Raw genomic sequence first — 24023 nt, forward strand, 5'->3', positions numbered from 1 at the left:
CTATTCTATTCTATTCTATTCTATTCTATTCTATTCTATTCTATTCTGTTCTGTTCTGTTCTGTTCTGTTCTGTTCTGTTCTGTTCTACACTGCTAAGCTCCTCTCAAGCCTATGAGATCACTTCTCTTGAAATGCACGTATTTCTTTAGTATGTCTCACCCAGTCCATATAAAATGTTGAATAGTTTCTGTAGTTTTGCATCCCCTTGCTGATATACAGTTCACTTCTACTTCTGTCAGCTAAGATTGAACTTTTCATCCACCAAGAACTCGGAAGTTTTTTCAGAGACAGTGCTTTGTAATATAAAATGTGTTTTTTTATAACTCTGACTTTGTGCCTTATTTAGGTTATAGCACTGTACTGAAGTACATTTTGTTTGAGTAAACTCTGACAACACTTATCGTTTAGAATTCTTAAGTCTTTAGGCCATTCACATATGTTGTCAGCATTTATGGAAAAGTTAGTCCTAAATCACTTCCAGAATATTAAGTTCAATTATACTACATCCTGGTTTTGCAGATCTCTTTTTGTGATGACAGTTCCTCATTGTCAGTGAATTCTCTGTGTATTCACTGCTATTCATTATTATTTTTAGCATCGAATAGATTAAACTAAATACGCTCATATGAACTTGTGTAATTTGAAAGGTGGGTATTAGCTGCCGTCTCCTATAGCTAGGCTTAAAGTTCCAGCTTCTTATGAACATCAGATTTACTTTTAGGTGTCTCGTTATGTTTTTAGAAATTGAATTTAAGGAGGGTGAAACACAGCACTTTGTGGAGATTGAAGTTCTCTTTGATGGAGTTAGGGAGATGAGAGAAGCCTTCACTGTTCACCTGAAACCTGATGAGAACATGGTTGCTGAAATACAGGTAACAAAATAATTCCAAGACCTCAGCAGCAAAGCCTGTAAAAAGATATTGCTTTTTGGCTTCGCAGCTTTATTCTTCTCTTAATGTTTATGCAAGCCATCTTTGCTTGTAGTTTTAAAGGACATGCAATGCAATCCCATCTGATACTGTAATACCTACCCCAAACAGTTTGTTGCCATGGTGGTAAGGTTCATGGGTTCTAGAGATAAGGAGAGTCCATGTAAAACAGAAATTTTCAAGATACCTTTCCAGATATATTCTCTTTTTCAAATCATCACTAAAAATCTTGGAAATACTGGCTGGCCGTATATAAAATATATACTTTATGCTGCAAAAAGAACAATCAGGTGAAATAGATCTTCTACTGTCAAAGCTATGTTAAGATTTGAAGTAGCCACATATTCTTCCTTATTTAGCACTATATCATACATACTTTAAGTATAAATGGTAAACTTTTCTGATTCTGCATGAAAATACTGTTCAGGGTCTGCTACCTTCAGTGTACAGAAAACCAAAAAAAAAAACCCAAAAACTTTTAGTTTGATAGTCTGCAATATACTTTCCAGTGCCTGAAACTTTTCTCGACAGCTCATACAGCTGAGGTTTTAGAGCTTACCCTGGGACACTGTTTCAAAATCCATATATACTCTGACCAAGGTCTAGCTTGAATTCCTTTGTTTGTTTAAATCTTCACAGCAAACATTTTTACCCTTTCATTATCAGACAGCCAAGGCCATTGTTTACATTGAAGAAATGAACAGCATGGCAGATGTCACCTTTCCTTCTGTCCCTCAAGTTGCATCCCTTTTGATATATGATGACACTTCCAGAGCCAAAGACAGAACCAGTCCTGTGGCTGGCTATCCTGTCATCTGTATTACAGTGAGTATTTCTGTGGAAAGGTGGAGCAACACCAGTATATGGATTTTGTTCAAAGATCCAATTAAATAATAGACAATATTATTAATCATATTGTTGTGAGTCACACATGAATTTAAGCTAGGACAGTCCTAAGTGCTAATATAATTTGTCTGGATAGCAAATGAATTTTCAGGAGGACAAAAATCACTTGGTCATCACTAAGAACAAGTTTGATACTTGTACAGTGTCTGTAAGCTGACTGTATCACCTTACTATTTTCTACATTTCCTTGCATTAAGTTAAAATCACTGGAGATAACCAATGAGCCATCGTTTTTAATGAGTGTCACAGACTGAAAAATGACTGCTGTTTTTTGGAGCATTCTTTTACTTTGAGGAAGTTTTTGGTCCTTCTATATCTTCAGTTTCCTACATCATTCATTACACACAGGAATGGGTCATGTGTTGGATGGTTTTCCTAAGTACAAAACCAAAAGTAATCTTTAAACGCAAAGTGTATTTGCAGAATTAGATCAGGTGTGATATCCTAGTTAAAGTAGCAGGTAGAAGTGTAGTTTGAACCTCCATAACTGTATTTTCACCCATAAACTATAATTTCAAATGCAAGTTTTTATTTCAGTTAAGTATAAGTTAGACAAGCCTTTTAATTTACCTTAAAGGTGATAAAAGTATCACAGCCAAAACAAATTAATTATTCCTCACTGGAGTTACCTGTTCCACATTGCTGAGTTTGTGACTATTGAAAAATTAAAATTCCCTTGCCTTAAAGCAAATAAATAGTTATGCATCTGCCTTATTCTGCAGGCTTGCAATCCTAAATATGAAGACTTTGATAAGACTGGTACGATATGTGCTAGCGAACACATCAATAATACTCTGACACAATATCGATGGCTTGTGAGTGCACCCACTGGTCCTGATGGTGTTACTAGCCCCATGAAGGAGGTTGACTTCGATACCTTCTTCACTTCGTCCAAGATGATCACACTGGACTCCATTTACTTTCAAGCTGGCTCTCGTGTCCAATGTGCAGCTCGTGCTGTGAATTCAGATGGGAATGAGGGTCTTGAACTTATGAGCCCTATTGTAACTATAAGCACATCAGAAGGTAAGGTATCAACTATTACAAAAATACCTAGGCTACTTCTGAAACCCACTTTACATAGTAACAAAATCAAATGGCATTATAAGGTATTTTCACACTTACAGCTTCAGCTTTCCTTCTACTTTTAATATTTCCTTCTACTTTTAATACAGATAGTGTGAAAAGTATCTTAGCATCAGAAAAGTGTATATATTGAATTGATGCTGCATCCTCTCAACCAGTATAGGTACCTAGTCTACCTACCAAAGGAGTCTACCTCCTTTTCCCAGCCACCTCTTTTTCATGGAACTTATACTGTTACAAACTTATGAAGCAGAGGTTTGGAACCAATATGGGCATGAGTACAGTCTGATAGCATCTGCTATTTTTTCATAGCAATCTCAGATACTTTTTTTTACTGTATAATCTGTTGAATGAGTAATTGTCGGCCATCAAACTGAATTACAAAATATTGTATTCATCATGTCATCTCTGCTGTTTCTGTTGCTGCATTAAGTCTTCTGGTTTATGTAACATCTTACAGTAGATAATTATGTGACTGATTTGCAATATCATTTTAATTTCCTTGACCTTTCCAACTAAATATTTTTATTTAAAACCATTTGTCTCCTGCAAAGTTAGGGCTCTACGGAGCTTAATAAATGAAATTTCTATTTACTTTCTTTATTTCACATTTTTACTGTAGGCTAAAGTCACTTTTGTTTGCGCTATCAGGAATCCTAAAAAGGACTAAAAAGGACTCTCTCTGAGGGTATTGTCTACCAGATACAATGTAGTGCTTTTTAAAGACAGACAACTTTGCATTGGATGAGCTAGTTTGGTTATATAAAACAGTCTGACTATGTTAGAGTTATAATGATTACACATGACAAATTAGCAGGGCTAATTAACCCAGGACCAGCATTGAATTGTCACAAAGATATTACTTCCAGTACCTTAGTGGTCATGCGATGAGGAAAACATCAGTTCTGATGATCATATACAACACAGAGGGTGGAAATCAAATAGTTGTTATATGCTATTTTCAAAGATATACACTGATCTAAGCAACATGCCAAAATCCTGTTTGCAACTTCAACAGCATTTGACCTGCAGTAAACAGACGAAATTCTCAAAAGTAAGTCAGACTGTGAAAAAAATAAATAAATAAATAAAAATTGCATTTAGTCTCTTTAGCACATCTTACTTCCGTTAGAGAATAAACAAATTATTGTTTTGCAGAAGAGAAATCTTGTGCCCTCAAGCCTGCTGCTTCCAGCTTAGAGCTGTTGAGCAAAAGGAAGTCCACCAGAATCAATAAATGATCCAGGAGGTGAGCCCTGCCTCCTTTACTTTGTTTGTAACCCTTCAGAAATGGGCAAATAACAAAACATGTGCTAAATCAGATTATCAGCTTCTGATGGTTTCTTTCTCAGAAGACCCATCCTGCAACCAGGATGCAAGCATTTCTACACTGAACAATGTTACTGGAAGTTGCATGTATCTCATATCATACAATTATAAACCTAATCTGCTAGTCCTGCAAACCAGGATTAATCCTAGAACAGGTTGAATTAAGTCCGGACAGGCTGACAAAGGAATTTACAGATTCTCCTGCCTTGGAGAAACTTAGAATCAACAGAATAAGGCCCTGATCTGGCTTAGAAGCTGGCTTCATTTTGAGCATGGCATTCCTAGAGAACATTTCCAACTAAAATTAGTTTATGACAATATTCTCTAATGGGACAAGAGTCCCATCAAGTCATATATGGGTCCATACCTCAGTCCAGTTCTAGAAGCACCTGAATACTGATCAGTGTCCTCCATAAAGCTCTATATGGGTTTAAGGGAAAGGGAATTAAGGCCTCTGAGGTCATCTGTAAGGAAGTAGGGTGTATGACACTTATTTTGCAAGTATGGTTGCAATATTTAACTGAAAATGTACAGGTGCAGTCATCACCAGGTTCTGAAAATGTGATCCAATTGATAAAGAATAATTTCTACTTGACTGTTCTTTTGCATAAATTCCTGTTCAAACCTCTGATAAATGTCTTCCATAGCATTTACCTGTCATTTCAGAAAATTCTCCTTGTTTTAGCAACATATCTAGTGGGAAAAGAAGTGTGTCTAAAATTAATGCAAGGGAAAGTACAGATTATTTCTTCTGGACATAAAGTTACTTTATTTTTTTTCCATTAGGTCTTTGTCAGCCTCGTGTGTCAGGAGTAGTTGGAGCAGAACCATTCTCTGCCAAACTGCGCTACACAGGCCCGGAAGATCCCGCTTATGCCAATCTCATCAAACTGACAGTCACAATGCCACATATTGATGGTATGACAAAAGCAGCTTGGGAGTCGAGAAAAGTTGTACAACTTGCTGTCATTTGAGCTATTTTATCAGTCATGTTATTTTAAATAGTCAAAATCGTTGTTATCTTTTAACACATGAAACCAGAGAAAAATGCCATGAATGTAATACAGATGCACTTTGCAGTAAGATGCATAAGATGCTGTATAACTTCACAGTCTTTGATGTGAAGACTATTCCCAGATTAATTGCATAGTTGACATAAATTGGGCTAGACCTACACTTAATAAAATTCCTTTGAATGCACAGTTATAACAAGGAATACTTAACTTTTTTTTAAAAAACATATGAAGCAGCTTAATTGCTACATGCTTCTAAAAACTTAACAAAAATTTGAATTGAAAAATACATTACAGCTTTAGAAATATCTGGCATTTCATAGTAAAATGACAGACACAGCATATCATCTTTCTTTGAACTCTCAAGTACATTCATTACTGTAAGTTCCAAGTACAGAAGCACTTCATAATATGCTTGGTTTTCGAGAGTTTTTTGCCAAGTTAAGCAACTCAGAGCACTGAAATTTAGTGACAGTGATATCATTATTTTACCTTTTTTTTAGGCATGCTGCCTGTTATTTCTACAAGAGAGCTCTCCAATTTTGAGCTGACACTTAGCCCTGATGGAACTAGAGTTGGAAACCATAAGTGCTCCAACCTGCTGGATTACACAGAAGTGAAGACCCACCACGGTTTCTTGACTGATGCTACCAAAAATGCGAATGTGATTGGAGAGACCATTCCCTACCAATACAGTCCAGGAATCAGAGGCTTCAATACCTTACGATTCTACCGAAATCTGAATCTGGAAGCCTGTTTATGGGAGTTTGTTAGCTATTATGACATGTCCGAGCTCCTCACAGATTGTGGAGGCACCATTGGGACAGATGGACAGGTACCAAAGTACAACTTGATATTTTTACTATATTCTTTAAATTGAAAACTTCCCATGAAATGTATTTCTAAGTACAATAATATATCTATTCATCCATTAATAGTTTTAAAAGTATTCCTTTTTTTATTATTATTTAACAAAATACAGACTTCTGCTAAGGACAGTATATTCCCTAAAGCTATCAGTGTGTCAGTTAAACACTAATAGGCTATATATGAAATCCTTGTCCAACTGAAATTAAGTGAGTGACTGAATTTGAATTAAATTTGCTATAACTTTCACACAATGAAACACCTACCCAATTTTTATCGAGCCACTTTAGTCTTTCTTAGAATGGGAGCCTTTTAGACGATTACTATCCTATTACTGTTAGCACATAGGTAGTGCTAGACTGTTAGTCATTTTGTATCTTAAAGTTAAGAAGAACTTTGAAGTCTTCCTGCATAATGGACTGCATTGTACTATCAGCTGCTTGGCACTGCTCATCTTTTGCTCACAGTGTAACAGGACCCACCAGTGCAGACAGCACAGTGGTCTCACATTGCCCAGCACAAAATTCCTTGGTTGAGAAGCAGTGAGAAGCTGTCAGTGTGGCTGAAGAACAGAGCTGAGAAAGTGGTTTGTAGATTATAAACAAGGAAATTGGAGAGATCTTCAAATGTCCTTTGGAAAATGGTTTCTAGAAATCCATAATAGTGTGGGAGCAAAAAGAGTGCAACGTTTCTTCTGCTGCAACAACAGCAAAGTTAATCATTCGGTCTTCCTTGTGCAATTACTACACAAGCCTGTCTGCTCCCACTCAGATTCTGGAGAACAAAAGCTGTAGCCAGGAAGATCAATCCCTTATGACACAGATATGTCCCTTTAGGGATAATACAGAAGGACTGGAAATGCAGTGCCTTGTTTCACAGAAGTCCATGCTCAGCACAAAGCTGTATGGTAAGCCAGCTCACTTTCCTGGCTCACTGGCATTGCCTCTGAACCACTGTGAAAAGGATAAGGCCTCTGTGAAATGGCCAGAACTGTTCTGCTTTTTAACAGGTATTCATCTAGGAACCATCAGCTTATCCACCCTCACAGAGTCTTAGGTTTATATGCACAGAGTCTTCATCATTTGAGTGCTCTGTTGTCTCTCCTGGTTCCTTGTCTGTTGCAGAGACCAGTTCAAGGTATATGCTTTGATGCTGGAAGCTCACTGTTTGTGCATCTGCTTGGAGTTGCCCCTCCACAAAGAGCAGATCCTCCTACAGGTACATTCCACTGTAGCCATGAACCTGTCAGAGGGAAGGGGAAGGCATGAAAGTGTGGGATGTAAGCCTTTCACATTCCCACATGATAAAAATGACAGCAATCTTCTCTGTTCCTAGAATGATCTCATTGCTTCACCTCATTGTTCCTTTTACTTTCTCTTTATGCTCCAGAACATGTACAACATGCAGACATATATTCTTATTTCCCAAACTGCACAATCACAGGTACAAAAAGCTGCCAAGCAGCTGTCAGACAATGCTGTCACCTATTTCTCCCATAGTGAAAAGGAAGATATGATTTGAATTCTCTCCATATTTAATACTCCAGTATCCTATAGAGAAAAGGCTGAACAGTCGGTTTAGCCAAATGTCTAAATAAGTCTTATATATGGATGGATGGATATAAACAGAACAAAAAATAACAATCCTTCCTTCATTTTAGAGAACCTATGTGTTTCTTTGTGGAGGACATGCATAAATGATAATTGGGCTTAGGAAGAAAGCCATTCTTTAAGCTTCAGAAGCGTTATGTATTTTAGATCAGATCTCTCATTTAAAAGTAGAGAGGGACAAACATGAGCTGCAGAGCCATGAAACTGCAGCTGATGTCAGCCCTTAGCGCTCTGTAGGGTGTGGCTAAAAGGCTACAGTGGTAAGTGAAATATCAAGCTGAATTACTTCTAGCAGGAAAGCATTTCGCCGCAGCCGGTATGCGCTTCACTGCTCTCCCTGTTCCCCCCACCTCCATTTAATTCTTCTCCAAGTTCGGTCTTTATCTTCACATGACCCCCCCCAGCTGAGAGGGGAGGCAGTCAGTGCCCTATCTCTGTGGTTGTCACCATTGTTGTCTTTTTCTCCTTCGGTGAGCAATTAATAATCCTTCTCTGTGAGAGGGAAGCTGGCAGCTATGGTTTTCACCATGTTTTTTTTAGCACACAAAGGAAGCTTAATTTCCATCATACATACTGGACTGATAAAGAAATTAAATTCTCTTACCATATCCTGCTACCACTATAAATTTGCTAGCTTGAATTTACCAGTTGGTAGATCTTTAAGCTCAAAATTCTGCTTTTCAGTTCTTGTCCTCCAGCGCTTCTATGTGATCAAAGGTAGCACTCATGATTCAGACAGGGATATTCCATAAAAACGGCTGGCAATTTCTTGTGTGATGTGGACCTTCACTTATGTGAGCTCCTCTAATGGGAGGGGAAGAAGATGAACTTCAGGAAGCAAAGTGTGAGGTGGGAAACCTGCAGCTGGTGTCGTTCTTCTGGCAGCACTCCTGGTGTTTGCCGCAGACTGCAGCTGTCTTTGCCAGTTCCCATGAACTCATGAACTGTCATAATACATACAGGGAAGGTTTTAGTTTTCTTTCTTTTCTTTTCTTTTTCTTTTTTGTCCTTGAGGCCTTCTCCTTGTGACCCATTCTCTTTTGCAATTACTCTGTGCATGAGCAAACCCTGTGTGAGATAGATGCGGCCCTTCTTTCAGAATATAGCTTGACGCTTTGTTCCTGGGGTCTGCCCATATTCACCATATCTGAAAAATCAAGCATCTGTGTATCTATTATGGATTAAGGAATGCATATTTATAAATAAAAGTCTGCTCTTTAAATTGAACTTATTCGTTTGGATTACAGCTGTGTTCTGGTCGAAATTAAGGTCATTTATCTTTTGAACATCTTCCCTTCATAATCTGAAATTCAAGGTCTTTGTTTGGATCTACTGAGGATGTAAAAACGTGGAGCTCCTCTATGTAAGTTGTCTTTGTGTATCTTCAGGAAATTATTAGAGATTGGACCTTACTTCATGAGGGCACTGTGAGAGTAAAGCACTAAAGATATCTCAGGTCCTCAAGACACAGATGCTAAAGCAATGCCAGATTTCCTTGAAAGGAAATTAAAAAATGAAACAGTGAAAACCAAGTAACTATCCTGTAATAAAGCATATGTTGAAGGACTGGCCTACTCTTATTTAATGGAGTGTGAAGTATCATTTGATCTCACTTCCTGCCATTACAATTATTTGCTGTAAGCAGGCAGTTTGGCATCCAAAGGCTACTGCGTGTTTCAGGCCAAGTACTTATGTGTGGATTTTGCTTTTACTTGTTCCTAACCACTGCCAGACTTGGCATAAGAACACAAGGAAATTACCATTCCGATTTTATTAGCAACTAGTTAAGCAAGTCTTTGACTGAAACAAAGAGGTGAAAAACATACACTAAAATATTTGTACATGCAGATTAATGCCTTGAAGCTAGAGTACAGCTGAAGACTTTGTTTTGCTTTCCGATAAAAAAAAGTTTGTTCTGACTTAAATTGAAAACGTTTCTCTTCCAGTATGTTCAGTTCACGTTTATGTTGCATATGGCACTGAGATGCTTGGAAATCCCATATGAAAGCAAATCTTAAAATCACTAATATACTGCCTCAGCTTATGTGAGGCAGCTTGCAGAGATTTTAGCATTGCATGGAAACAGTGTATTTTCAGCTTTAATAGTTTTAGCTTTACAAAAATCATTTGTAAGGGGAAAAGCCAGCTTTTCTGAAATTCTCACTAGAAGCTGTAAACTGCAGATGGCCAGAAGTGTCTATTTTCAGATTTTATATTCATGTCAGCCACCACAATCAATTTAAGAAAACCTGCAGTTTGTATTTCCTTGAAAGAAGCTAACAAGCCATCAAGTTGTTTTTTTTTTTTTTTCCCTCCAGCTGTAAACCCTATCTATTGCAAAAAAAAAAAAAAAAAACAACAAAAATCTATCCCAAAGTTAATGCACCAGCAGTGCAACAAAGCCAGAGGTTAAACATTTCAAGGAGCTGGCATTTCGGTGTTGTATTGCATTCTCTTTTCCATTCAGGCTTTTTTAAACAAGGCTGCTTTGCATTTCACCTGTGACCTACCTGGCTGTTTGCCTTCTTGGGGCCAAATCTGAGCTTTGCCATATATTTATTGTGTAAACATTGAGTTGACAACATTGTTGTGTGACTCAAATTTGCTGACATAGCAAGTAAATGCAATAGGAAGCCAGGATTAGGATAGATTGGAGGACAAAAATACAGTTCTCATGAAAAGTTCGGTTCATTAGGATAATCAATATAAAATATGAAACTGTAATTTCTAATTTCTAATTTTGACCTTGCCAGTACTGACAGCACATGCCCATGCTCACAGACACACACACACACTCTCTTACTGCTACTGATCACATCCCAAAGCTATAACATCATTTTCCTGGAGAAAGTTCTGTTCTTTGGAATGAAAGCCAAATAAATAAAATTCAGTATAATGCAGGACAGAGTCCATGCCCCATAACCTTAACTGAAAATGATTTGCTCACTTGTTACATGACAGGTGCTCAAATTAATTATTATTTTTTTTTTCTTAATGAAGTTTGACAGTTTGCATCAGAAAGGGGAACAAAAGAAGAACACCTATAGAAATTCTTAAATGGGAATTGTCTGTGACAATTTATCTTGCAAAGAACATGTATAAATCTCTACAATATACCATCTATATTGGTATTCAGGATAAATCATGTTCTTCTCTCAGACAAAGACATTTTTAGATGAGCTACTTGAATGATTTTTTAGCTATTTGAATGACTTTTTTCAGATAGTGATCATAAGATTGTTCCCTTCTTGGAACAATTTTTGTCCTCTGCCTTCTCAGGCATTGTCACAGGATGAGAGACACAGTTTTCCCAATTCAGCTCAGATGTGGCCGTTTCTGTGCTAGTATCACAAGGCTGGCTGAAAGTCACATCCACTTTTTATTGTATAAAACTAATGTTAGTGAAATTTAGTGAAATGTTAGTTTGCCCATACAACTTCTACAATCTTCTGTTCACAGGCTGTGTAGATACGCAGTGCACCTGTTCTGTCTCTCCATAGCAGTTCAGCTGATCCTACACTTACACAGCTCTGAGTTACCATTTCGGTTTCATCAGTGTCACACTGAGATAAAATATGAACAGCTGGCTACTCTCAATAGGCTTTGCAGGAAAATAAAGATAACCCAATGGAAAGAATGCTTTCTTGTGGTAAGAGAGTTGGAGAAGTGGGGCTTCTCCATCTGCATGACACATTCCATCATTTCATTTGTTGGGGGGCTCCTCTTACTCTGATAATTTTCCTCTGCAGTTAATTTCCTCTTTTTTTTTTTTTTTTTTGTTATATCAAAAAGGTCCCCTGTGTTTTAGTTTGAGTATCTTGAGTTTTTTCTGTGCTGTCCACTGAAGAGTAATTTTCCCCCTGCAGCTGTTTATTTTTTAGTAAGAAATGAGTTGGCTTTGTAAGCTACAAGTTGCTGTTAGCATAAGAAAGCTATTTATTCAATAACTTTTGCTACCAGTATTATAGGTTTTCCTCCATACCTACTGTCCAGTGAGTGCCTCAGGAGGGATTTGTGTGCATAACAACTCGATGAGATGGTTTAGAAAGAACTTCTTCCTCTCCCTGTGTCCAGCAAATCACACCTGAAGGCAGTCATGCTGATGGAAGCACAGTTTCATAGGTAGATGAATAAATTCCCATGCTGGAGCAAGTAGCCCTCCTGCCCAAACATCATATGTGGGTTTTACTAGGAGAGAAGAATCTGCTAAATTCTAGGATGAATTTTCTGACACTTTAGTTTCAGACTTTTCTGCAGAGCAGTAGCAAGATATGGCAAAGGAGCAGCATTTCAGACAGACTTTCTCCAGAGTAGATCCTACTGAATCACAGAATCACAGAATGGCCAGGGTAGGAAGGGACCTCAAGGATGATGAATCTTCAACCCCCCTGCCACAGGCAGGGCCACCAACCTCCCCATTTAATACTAGACCAGGCTGCCCAGGCCCCCATCTAATCTGGCCTTGAACACCTCCAGGAACGGGGCATCCACAACCTCTCTGGGCAGCCTGTGCCAGCTCCTCACCATTCTCTCTGTACTGCTGGATTTCCCACCAGTACAAGTGATCTGAGCTCACCAGTGCCATGCTTACACAGAATGGAGGCAAGAGTAGCCTAAAATGTGGCTTACAAACCCCATTCATAGATTTCTCTGTGTACAAGGTACATGAACAGTGAATGGTACCTAATACTGGATAACCAAGAATAACTTTGAGAGAAGCCTTTTTTCGCTTGTGGCATAAGACTGAACTAGAAGAGCTTTGTGGATCACTCTGTCCAGGTCATTCCTGTCAGCAACCTTAACACTATATAATGTAGTTCCAACCTGGTAAACTTAATCTGAAAACTAATAGGATTTCATGGCCTCACTGTTCTTGTGAGGGTTAGAAATCCTCCTGATTTCTAGGCTGTATTTGTCATGGCCATCTTATGCCCATTTGTTCTCATGTCAGCACCATCTTTCATCATCCTCAGTAGTTCTTCTCTACTATTCATCTCCTAATGTGTATAGGTGGAATTATTTCCTCACAGCTTATGTTGAACTACTCTAAACAACCCAGCTATTCTAGTTGCTTCTCATAAAATATTTTGAGTTAGTACAGTCTACAATGCAAATTAGGCTTTTTCAAGCATGGATGATCAAAGCTGTTCCAGATAAGCTCTCACTAGTGCTCTGAATAATGGCATGCATGCTTCTAATTTCCACTCCATTCCTCAGTTTATCTTAGGCACATATCACATGGAGGGGATACGAAGGTCATAGTTATGATGTGATCAACTCACATACCGAATTTTTTTCTCCGCTATTCTTTCTAACCAGTGTCTTTAATTTCAGCCAGAAATCCCCGTCACTGGTTCCTATTACCTTATGCTTTATAGTATAAAATTTCATCTCAGTTCTATTTAGTCCTCAAGGTCATTAAACTCTCTGTGTGATATGCCAGTCCTCCTCACTAAGCATTATGGATGCATCTTTTCAAGAGGACAACAATGTATCAACTCTTCTCACTTCCCATAAGCAAACTGAATTTTAGATATTTTGCTTTGATGTCCAATTTTTATTGTACAACATGCAGATGCGGGGCAAAAACACAGAGTAAAGGTATCCTAGTTTTGCTGGGAGGACTTTTCAGTAGTGATACATTTTCTATGTGAGCAAATGTATTTAGTTAGCTCTTGATATCCTTCCAGAAAATGGCAAATATTCAGTGTTACTCCCGAATTAAAGGCATAGTAAGATATGTTGTAGATTTGCATTATAGCTTTATCTTTCTTGATAAAAATGAACATTCAGTGTTGTTATTTGGAATAATTTAACAAATCCATGCCTGAAATAGTTGCTTGAATGTCCATGACAGCATCCCAAAGGTAATATTGCATCTGTTTGTGTAAAATAAATAGGACTGAAGGCTAATGTTGCTGTCCAACTTCAATTTGTCATCCACACATACACAGAATAAAAGTATTCTATTTTTTTGTTTCAAGTAGAACATCTTGATTGTGTTTACATATAAGAAAGAATAATTAATATAAAATCATCTATGTGTGTACTGGCTCATGCTATCTGCCAGACTTTACTGCATGCTACCGTGTGTGTTTCTGGACTCTCTAGGCCTACATACTAGCACATCTTATGGAATGATGCTAACATTTTAAGTGGAAGGTGTTAAGTAACATAGTGTGTAGATCAAGGAGTGTCATGCATAAAATTAAGCTGTTGCAACTATGAATACTTGCCATAATTAACACCTGAACTATTTCAGAGTATTTGGTCAGCTCAGGCAGTAAATTTGTCATTTCATAATATCACTGAAACTTTTGTCCGGCATTTGGAAAAGTAAAGCAGCTGTAAGGTAGTGGATGTTCAATCTCTTCACATGCCTCTGGGGGAACTCAGAAACAGTTCGGTTTCTACACAGTTTATAATGTTCTTTGAATGCTTTCTTTAATAGTGAAAAACACTCTTCAAAGGCCTATAAGGGAACCACTCAGGGGAAATGTTCAGATGCACAAATGTCAGTTAGGCACACTTTCTGCTGGAAGTGAGTGGGAGTTCAACACCACTTATGCTTTTGAAATTTTTCTCCTTGGGAGATGATCTCAATGCCTTTCCTTCTTTGTCTTTGTGAGACAATCCATCATTTTCTAAAAGGATCTGTATTGCACATTTTTAATTAGAGAGATGTGAAGTAAGACACTTCAGAAAAGGATTCTTAAATCACGTAAGAGCTGTGTTAAGAGCTAACAGTTTACTGACACTGTTTTTGCCTTTTTTATCAAAATGTATAGAGAGAATTTTTAATTCTCTGGTTGATAATAATGCTACTGTTTTGTACAATATATGCATAGAGGATCTACTGTTAAATCTGTGTCAAACTGCACATCATTTTCAGTTCTTTGTGTGAGTGACAATATGATTTATGTGTTTGCATGCAGTATGCCAGCCAGCATCTCTGCACAAAGGAGGAAATAATTCGAGAGCTGAGTGAGTGCAGTCTAACAACTCAGACTTGCAATGACCTCTGAGCAAGTTCAGGGTCTTCCAGTAGATCTTGCAGGAGAGCAACATAAGAATGTAAGCAAAAGAGTTAGTTATGGGAAAGGACAGAGCAAACGCAGGAGGATACTTGAAGATTTTCTAAAGTCTTTGTGATATTCATGTACTTAAAAAGCCCAAACAAAAAGGATGAGTCAAAATTTAGATGTTTGTGTGTCAGAATTCGTACTCTGTTTAAGATACAAAGATACAAAGAGAACTTGAGCTTCAATGAAAAATAATTCAGGTACAATTTTTAATTCAAGTGGTCTTTTTTTTTTTTTTTTTTTGCATTGAAATTGCCTGTGCAGTGCTGTTCTTCCTCACCTCTAACCTCAAGAAATCATTTTTCTTTTTGCCAGGTTCTCAACCTAGTACAATCCTATGTCACACTGAGGGTCCCTTTGTACGTCTCCTATGTTTTCCACTCTCCGGTGGGAGTAGGAGGTTGGCAGCACTTTGATCTGCAGTCTGAGCTCCGGCTGACTTTTGTGTATGACACTGCCATCCTGTGGAAGGACGGTATCGGGAGTCCACCAGAGGCAGAGCTCCAAGGTGGGACTCTGATTTCTTTTCATCAAAATCATTCTGTTACCGAGAGTGTAATTTGTACTTCACTATTGGTTGCAAGCTGTTTGTTTTTTGCCCAGCGCTTGAAATTCTCTGCTGTGTTGCTTATGAAAGCCACGTTAAGTTGATATCAATTATTTTCCTGCAAAGAAAAACAACTGCCTCTCTGTGTTTCTAGTACACAAAATTAACACATTTATTTCTACTCAGGGCCTCAACATTTACCGTGTCTTTGTATTCTGTTACCACACACTATATTTGAGTATTAATGAGAAAAATTGAAACTTTGTTGTCAATATTTTTCTAGCTCTGAGCATACAATTGCAGAATATTTTTGATATTTTGAAAACATTAATTATGAAACATTGAAAAAGAAGAGAAATACATAATGGATGTAACAACCTGTCATCTGTTAGACTACTGAATTGTAAAAGTAAAACGTTATTTAAATGTGATACATGCTGCCGATAAATATTTGTGACTGCAATTAGTCAGCAGGTCAGACTTTATCATTAGATATTTTATCTCTGCAAAAAGTGGATTTATTTAAAAAAACATGTAGATATCTGCAAAAGATTAAAATGCATAGCTGTGCATATGTACTGCTTTGTTCTTCATGTGCAGATTTACTTAGCAGCGCCCAGAATTAAGCTTCAGGTGTTCGTTATCGGTCCCAACCTAAGGTAGGATACAGGCACCAGCTATAATTACATATGTGCACTCACACAATGTCAGCAATCCAGTGTGAAGCTGAAGCTATTCTTTTTTTTTTTTTTTTGGCAAACTCTATGTCTAAACTGCAGATGTCATTGCTATGCAAATTTCTGTCCTCATAGTAAGAGGAGGCAATGAGGAATGGCAAGGGCAATCTGCAGTGCATGAAGAATGAAGCACATGCCAGGCACTGCCTAAAGAACAAGCCACATGCCACAGATCATGTGATGTATTTGTCACCACTTAAAAGCCAGATCTAATCCTTAGTTTTAGCAACTATGTGATGTGTCTGTGCCACCACTTTCATGCCTTTGGTGCTTTAAATTTTTATTTATATGTCTAAAAAGCTGATGTTCAGGGCTATGGAGGTAATGAACATTGGCAGCTCCCTTTGAACACAGAAGCATAGAACATAATGAGCACAGGAGTAGTGGAGGGCAGACACCCAATAGATTCCAGTCTGATTTGGGCAGCTACTGAGAGTTATTGCTTCTCACTATGTGTTTTTCTGGGCAGGAAGGAGTTAACTACTTCTCACTTTATTTCTATACCTCTGGATGCATTTATTTCCTCTACAGAAATTCTATGTAAAGCCACAATTCATGTATACATACAGGTATACATTTATATATATTTCTAATGTATAAATTAATGTATTTGGTACAAGTGATTTTGTGCATATTTTGTGATATGTGTTCATGTTGATGAACATGTTAGGTTTCTGACACATTATCTTAGGTTTCTGGCCTGTTTTCTTCTTGCCACTAGCAAACAGGAGGCTGTTACACCACTGGCTCTTGATAAGTGAGCACTGTAGAAATGCCCGAACTCTGAAGCTTTGCAGAATACCGGAGTAAAGGGGATTTGAATTCAAGCAACAGAAATAAACCACTTCTGACATATAAACAAGACCTTGTAACCTGAGATTAGGGAACATTACGCTCGTGTTTTGGGTTGAATTCATTCCAGAAATCTCCAGCAATGCAAACCCTGTCAGAACAAGTTTCACAGATTCATCTGTCCACCAGTACCACGGAAGACACAACTGCTGCTGCCACAGTGGCAGTGCATGCTGCCTTGGCACAATGGACAGAGAGGCCCTGATAAAGAGGACACAGCTTTTATTGACAGAAGTCAGTTTGAATACCTGGTGAAACCGAAAGTATTCTTCCTTCTCCAGAACCCACTGGCCCTGACTATGTTGTTCCTGAATACACATGCTGCCTATGCTGTGAATTTTTCTCAGTCTACTAGAACTTCTGTGTGGGCATAGCAACATATGTAAGACTATGAATTTGCAGGGAATTAAGAATTTCTCTATGTATTTTGGAAAACATTGCGAAACTCTAGCTCTAGTCCCACTATGTAAATTCATGTTTAAAAAGACTCTTAAATGAGCCTAAAAGATACCATCAGGCCCCCTCCCAAACAGCTGATGAGGCAAGAGAGAATAAAAAGAGTGGAGCTGCTGTTGTGTAGAAGTGTGATTTGTTTGTCATCTGCATTTGTAATGGTATTTATGGATTGGCTTCTGCTGACAGGTTCTCTGTACCCAACCAGCATGCGTATTAGTGAAGAGGGGCGCCTGGTTGTCAACTTCAAGACTGAAGCACGGTTTCACGGTCTGTTTGTCATGTCCCACCTTGGTAAGCTTAATCTGCAGTTTAGCAGTACTGTAAAAATACAGACACACCTCCCAAATTTCATATTTTTCATTCTTAATCTTGCTGCTGACATCTGGTGTTTTTATGTCCTCTGTCTCTCCAGATAATGATTTGTTCTGTTTGGGTTTTTTTGCTTGTCACTGATGACTATATTCAGAATTTCAAACTTAGTGAAATAGTTCCACTTGATGGAAAGGCTGATTAGTGAAAGGTGAAGATCTAGGCCAATCTGTCCACTAGAGATCCATAAAAACATATTTTTGATCCAAAAGCTAAGATGTACAACCTACCTCTATTTAGAGACTAAGAATTAAAATTTCTTTTCTAATTTGCAGTCTGTCAATGTTATTTAGACCTTTTTCAAAGAGTAAAAAAAGCTTTAGTAGGAGTTTTGTATCTCTCTGTTAATAAAACATTCTCACTGCCATTCAATTAAGTCATTACTGAGGACCTGATCCTGCAATTTAATCTGTTTAAACCCTTCTCCCTTTGTTCAGAATAATCACAGGTAGAAGTCTCTTTTTACAGATGTAAGTCTGAGCATGAATGTTGGCTATGGAAAAGATTATCCAAGTAAATTAAATCTGTTGAACAATAATGGAAGGGGGGAAAAAAAAAAGCATTTTAAGAAATCTGTTTTAGTTTTAGTTAGTTTTTTTAACCTATAACACTCCTTCATAGTGATTCTGCTTTTTCTCAGCTGTCTTCTAGAGTTTAAGGTTCTGTGTATTGGATAGAACTGAAAGAGTTACTCTGCTAAGATAAATTATTTTTTGTTCCCTGGGCTGACATTCCAAGTTAAAAACAGAGGGATTATAGATCTTTGCCATTCCACTCTCACTGTTTTGCCTTTCAGTTAGATTTAATCTTTATACAATTCTGGTTGCATAGCCCAAAAACAACTGCTTAACTGACATTTGAACAAGAGTCAAGGGGGCCCAGCTATGTTGACTGTAATTCATTTTGTAAGTTTCAGCTAATAAAGCCCATTGCCCTGTAAAAGCATTAACATCACCACAGCATTATGGTTTTTAAATTATTGGGAATGTTTGTCAGGCTGAGAGTCTGCACTGAAACACTGAAGGTGACAAATCTGTCTATGGGCACATTTCTAGCTTCATCTCTAACTTCCATGGTTATGTCAGCTGATCACCCGAGCCTGACATTCAGCCTCAGCCTCATCCGAAGCGAGCCCACGTACAACCAACCAGTACAGCAGTGGAGCTTTGTTTCAGATTTTGCGGTAAAACCTCATCCTTTGCTTTTTTCCCTTACCTCAACTTGTCAGTTAGGACGTTGGTGTTAACACTCTTCTCTCTCAATGTCTCTCCACAAAGGTTCGAGACTATTCTGGGACCTATACAGTAAAGCTGATAGCTTGTACCACTGCTGCACACCAGGAGTACAGCCTACCGGTGATCTGCAATCCTAGAGAGCCGATCACATTTGATCTGGATATTCGATTCCAGCAGGTAGCACCCCAGTGATGTTTTCTTCATATTTGCTTTTCATTTTAATTTTCAAATCACCTTTGGTAATCTTGTAATTATAGTACCAGAAATTTAATTTACTTGCTTACAACAAACCAGTTCCAAAACTGCAGTGACAGAACATGCTCTCTTCTGCTGTTTAGTTTTACGCAATGTGGAAAGATTGATGTAGGAGCACAAGTGATTTTTTTTGTCCTTGACGCATGGACAGTATTTGTTCATTTTTCTATGATAGTCAGAAGGATGTTCACATTGATTTGTATGATGGTTACCATTTCTGGTATTGAATGTGGAACCTTCAGAGGAAGATTGATTCAGTCCTAAGGTAGGACTTCCTCCACTTGCTGTGGAGGAAGTGTACATAAGCAACACTGTTAAAACACTCGGCTTGAAGACTTATTTGTGATATTAAGTGACAAGAATCCCAGCCATATGGATCACTAATTGTAAGGGCTAGCATGATCTTGGGAATAGTAAGGATGAAGTTTTATTACTCCTGTTATTTGGAGCCAATACAACCAAGACTGGAACAATGTGGCTGGGGTTTCATGCTCATTAGTATAGATGTATGCTATTAGATCATCTTACAGTGTAAATACAGTGTGAATCAGCCAGAGATGCACAATCAGTTTCCTGTTGAATTAGCCAGAGTATGCAAAAGAATGTATGCAGCCTTTATGCTTTCATTTGGTGTTATGCCAGCTATGGGAGAACAGATGATTCCTGATACGGCATTAAGCTCTGGTGAAACAGGAAGATGATACATGATCTGACACAAAACCTGCCTTCTCAGAATTAACCCAGCAAAACATTTTGGAAAAAATGAGTGGCTGGAGTTGGGAGGGGCAATTTTTTACTAGTTCAGCACTCTGGCTTTCATCTGGCATTTCTAATCTGCTTCTAGGAACTCTAAAGCTATTCACAGCAGTGCTGAACCACAGCTTGTGTCCAGTCCTCATGCAAACAAGAAAGATGCGGATGATTTGAAGAAAATTCAAAAGAGCAACAAAATCGTTGCAAAATTGGCAAAGTAGCCTGGAGATATTCTTTTTATCTCACCTGGAAGAAGCCTAAGGAGCAAATTTCTCAAGTTGTGAGAATGATTTTGTGAAAATAAAATGGCTGCTATTGGGTTCCTTGTATCAGATAACACTTTAATAGTGTGGTATATGCAAGTTTCAGGTACACATATTAAAATTAGGGATGAGGTACGCAACTGTAATACTGTCATAATTGCAAAGTACTGTTGCTGCTTAGTCCCCATCACCAGCAATTTTCAAATCAAGACCAACTTATTGTTTTGAGATACTCACAGTGAAAGGAATTCAGGAAATGTTGTGGTCCACTATTGTTTCCTTTGATCATAGATGGAAAGAATATGTGGTCTTAAAGTGGGTTCCAATAAGACTTTTAGGCATTCTGCAAAAATGAATGAACATTAGTATCCACATTTTAGCAATAAGAAACAGGAAACAGAGAAGTGAGCATGAAAACTCATGCTGCGATATCTTGCAGACCCACTGAAGTCAGTGAGTGCCAGTCTCAAAACTGGATCAAAATGGTTTTGACTGCAAATCAAATTATGAAATAGAACCACAAAAATTGTTTCTCTAAGTTCTCATTCTAGTGCCCCAGCTGCTCTACTGAATTATCTTCTTGGTATTTTTGGTATGAGACTTTTTATATTCTTTTAATCATCGTTTTGTTTGGATTTCCTTCACCATTGTTTTCATTGTTTAGGAGCGAGGGGCCATTTTAAGATGCAAAAATCAAGTAGAAAAGATATTTTTGTGTTCTCTCTTTGAAGATTTCACTTCAGTATTTCCGTCTTTACCATGTTTCTACCCATTTCGTTGTTATTCCTTCTGTGGCCCTAGAAGAGGGGAGCAGGTAGCCTGTAACATTACTGAGCATTGTATTACCACTACTTCATTCTGGGATGCCCTGTACATGACAGCATCCAAACTGCAATCTCTGTTATGTTACAATCTTTTCAGCATCTCCTTTCTTTTAATGCACATGACTAATTCTTGACAGAACTACTCCCATAGTACTTGCTGCCCTCAGATGAACCTGCCTCAGGAGCCATGTGCTTCTTTTGAGGTACCATGTATCTCATGGCTTTTTGTCCCATGGACGTGGATATGTGTATATATATAGATATATATAAAATGTATATATATAGTTCCAAACCATCCATATGCAAAGTTCATGAGTATGACAAATAGGCAGAGTAAACTGGCTGTACATTTTTTCACTCAGCAGATCCTCACAGATTATGTTTTTAAGTGCTCTTTTGTTTAAAATGCTTTAGCTGGACAATGGAAGTAATTACATTTAAATTACTGTCATAAAATTCAGCTATAAGTCAGCCACTGGCAGCACTGAGTCTTACATGTAAAACTGAAACAAAAATAGTCACAGAATGAATAAGAGATGTATTCCCAGCTATATGCATAGTATTGATCCAGACCATTGCTCTTACCATTGGTTGTAAATGGTGTGCCTGAAGTCAGTGCCTTCAGTTTAACACATGCCTTTTGTTTCCAGTTCAGTAGAGATTTACTCTGCCAAGGAAGAGCTTGATGAGGCCATGCTTCATTCTCTTTCAGATCCGCAGCTGAAAACCAGTTGACTCCGATAGGTATTTGAAGCTGTGGGATCACAACCCAGTAGCTTGAATCCAGGCATTTGGAAGGGAGCATTCCAAAGAGATTGGAAGTGATTTTTTAATTATTATAATTTCTGTGAAAAGGTTATGGGGATAAGACTCCTCTGTATGAAGTTTATAAAAATGTTTTAGCTGTTCATTCTTTTTGCTAAATCCTGTTGCTCTGGCAGTTTTGGGAGCCTACTGTGAAAAACGGGATTTGAAGAAGAAAAAGCCTGCATATATTGTGGCAGCAGTTTCTGTTTATGTTGTTATATCTCACTCCATCAGCACCCTTTCTGTGGGCCAGCAAGAATGTTTTCATTTGTGTCTTCTTTCCTTCTTTTTCATATATATATATGCATTGACAAAGGCATTTTTCTTATTTGTTTAGTGGCCTCTTGTGCTTTTTTTTTTTCCTTTTTTTTGTCTTTTTTTTTTTTTTTTTTTTTTTTTTTTTTTTGGAATGCATGAAACGCATCTTTTTGAGGTCTGGGTTCTCCTCAGTCCTTTTTGCTGTATTCTTTCATTTTTCTTATGGCCAATATAGGGGTTGCCTTCTAACTTATGTTTATGAAGTTTGTGGCCCAGTGAGAACCTGCTTCTAATAATATTGTTTTATTGTACTTTTATTATGTAATCAAGGAAAAATCATAGATAACAATATGGAACATATGAAGATAAATATTAGCATAAAAGATGCTCAGATGCTTTGGTGCCTTTTCACATATATGATCTGAGATACATACACAGATATCCTGCATCACTAAATCTTGCAAATATATCAGAGAATCAGAAACAGACTTGGGACTTCAGCGTAAGGTTAAAAATGGGATAGAGAAAACAGGCAGAGTCAAAAAGAAAGAAGATACTGTGGAAAATATTTTCTTCACCTTACCACACATACAAGTTGCCCTGGGCACCTTCTTGTCTGGGATTTGAAAAATGTGGTGGGAAAAAACTAGCCCAGAATCTCATCAATCACAGAAGTAGATAAGCAAAAGGCTATGCATGTGTAAAATATGCAGCAATATATTTCTAGTGCAAATAAATATTTATAGTTAGGCTGTGTTATAGCATGTAAATATGAGCTGATGAATAGCATATATGGGAGAAGATCAATGTTTTGAAAGTGATTAAAGAATGCTTTTTGAAGCACTGTTGTGTTTTAGGTTAGTGACCCAGTGGCTGCTGAGTTCAGCTTGAACACCCAGATGTTCCTTCTCTCCAAAAAGACGCTCTGGCTGTCAGATGGATCAATGGGCTTTGGACAAGAAAGTGATGTTGCTTTCTCAGAAGGTAAAATTGTGCACTGATCACAGACCTTTAATATGTGTGTCACACTTTCAGGATTCTGTTTCAGGAATAAGAATTTAGCTGTGTCTAGCTGCATTCTTTTGCATTTGCCTTTCCTACTGGCACTTTATACCAGAGCTGTTGGTCCATCTACGCAGAAACTATTACATCTGAATTTGACATTAGTGGTGCCATTTCTCAAATGCTGTGCACTTCATAAACACTTTTTGAGTGAAGACCTGAATATAGTCCATAATTTAAAGCAGCTTCTGAACTGGTTCTAATTATAGCAACTGCAAATGGCTTCCTAGTGCTATTATGCAGCCCAGAGCGTGTAGAAGAGTGTGCAGTTTGATCACAACCTTTGGCAACACCCTCTGGTGAAAGCTGAGTGGCAAGGTGTCTCAAGTAAATTCTTGATGTAGCTGTAGGCAGACTGAGAGTCTTCAGCTCGGACGTTTGAAATGAGCAGAAACTGCAGTCACATTACACTGCACCAAGCTTCTTAACTAGGCTTATTTGTTTAGCTTCAGTATTGTTAACAGTTAACTGTTCCAGTGTAACAGGATGTTCACTGTGTGCATTCTCTTACAGGTGATGTCATTTATGGTCGAGTGATGGTGGATCCAGTGCAAAATCTGGGTGATTCCTTCTATTGTAGCATTGAGAAGGTTTTCCTGTGTACAGGAGCTGATGGATATGTACCCAAGTATAATCCATCCAACACTGAATATGGGTGTCTTGCTGATTCTCCATCCCTTCTGTACAGATTCAAGATTGTGGTAAGATTTCTAGATCTGGAAGAATACACATTTATTGTGATAATTTTTTCTACTTCTTCTTTTATCTAAAACCAATCTGGG

General features: G+C 37.9%; 1 protein-coding gene across 1 annotated transcript in view; it reads left to right on the forward strand.

Annotated features, from left to right (window-relative positions):
* The window catches only part of FREM2 (FRAS1 related extracellular matrix 2), a 126595-nt gene that overhangs the window by 96940 nt on the left and 5632 nt on the right, over positions 1-24023 (forward strand). The window contains exons 12-22 of the mRNA XM_042868025.1: positions 743-873; positions 1597-1755; positions 2559-2862; positions 5038-5169; positions 5768-6099; positions 15139-15331; positions 17602-17706; positions 18840-18967; positions 19062-19196; positions 23037-23163; positions 23755-23942. Of these exons, the coding sequence (XP_042723959.1) occupies positions 743-873; positions 1597-1755; positions 2559-2862; positions 5038-5169; positions 5768-6099; positions 15139-15331; positions 17602-17706; positions 18840-18967; positions 19062-19196; positions 23037-23163; positions 23755-23942 (1934 nt within the window). The remainder of the gene's footprint in view (positions 1-742; positions 874-1596; positions 1756-2558; positions 2863-5037; positions 5170-5767; positions 6100-15138; positions 15332-17601; positions 17707-18839; positions 18968-19061; positions 19197-23036; positions 23164-23754; positions 23943-24023) is intronic.

This window comes from Lagopus leucura, unplaced genomic scaffold, assembly GCF_019238085.1.
Source record: "Lagopus leucura isolate 7727_CA_CO unplaced genomic scaffold, USGS_WTPT01 Super-Scaffold_100001, whole genome shotgun sequence".
In the NCBI taxonomy this organism is placed as follows: domain Eukaryota; kingdom Metazoa; phylum Chordata; class Aves; order Galliformes; family Phasianidae; genus Lagopus; species Lagopus leucura.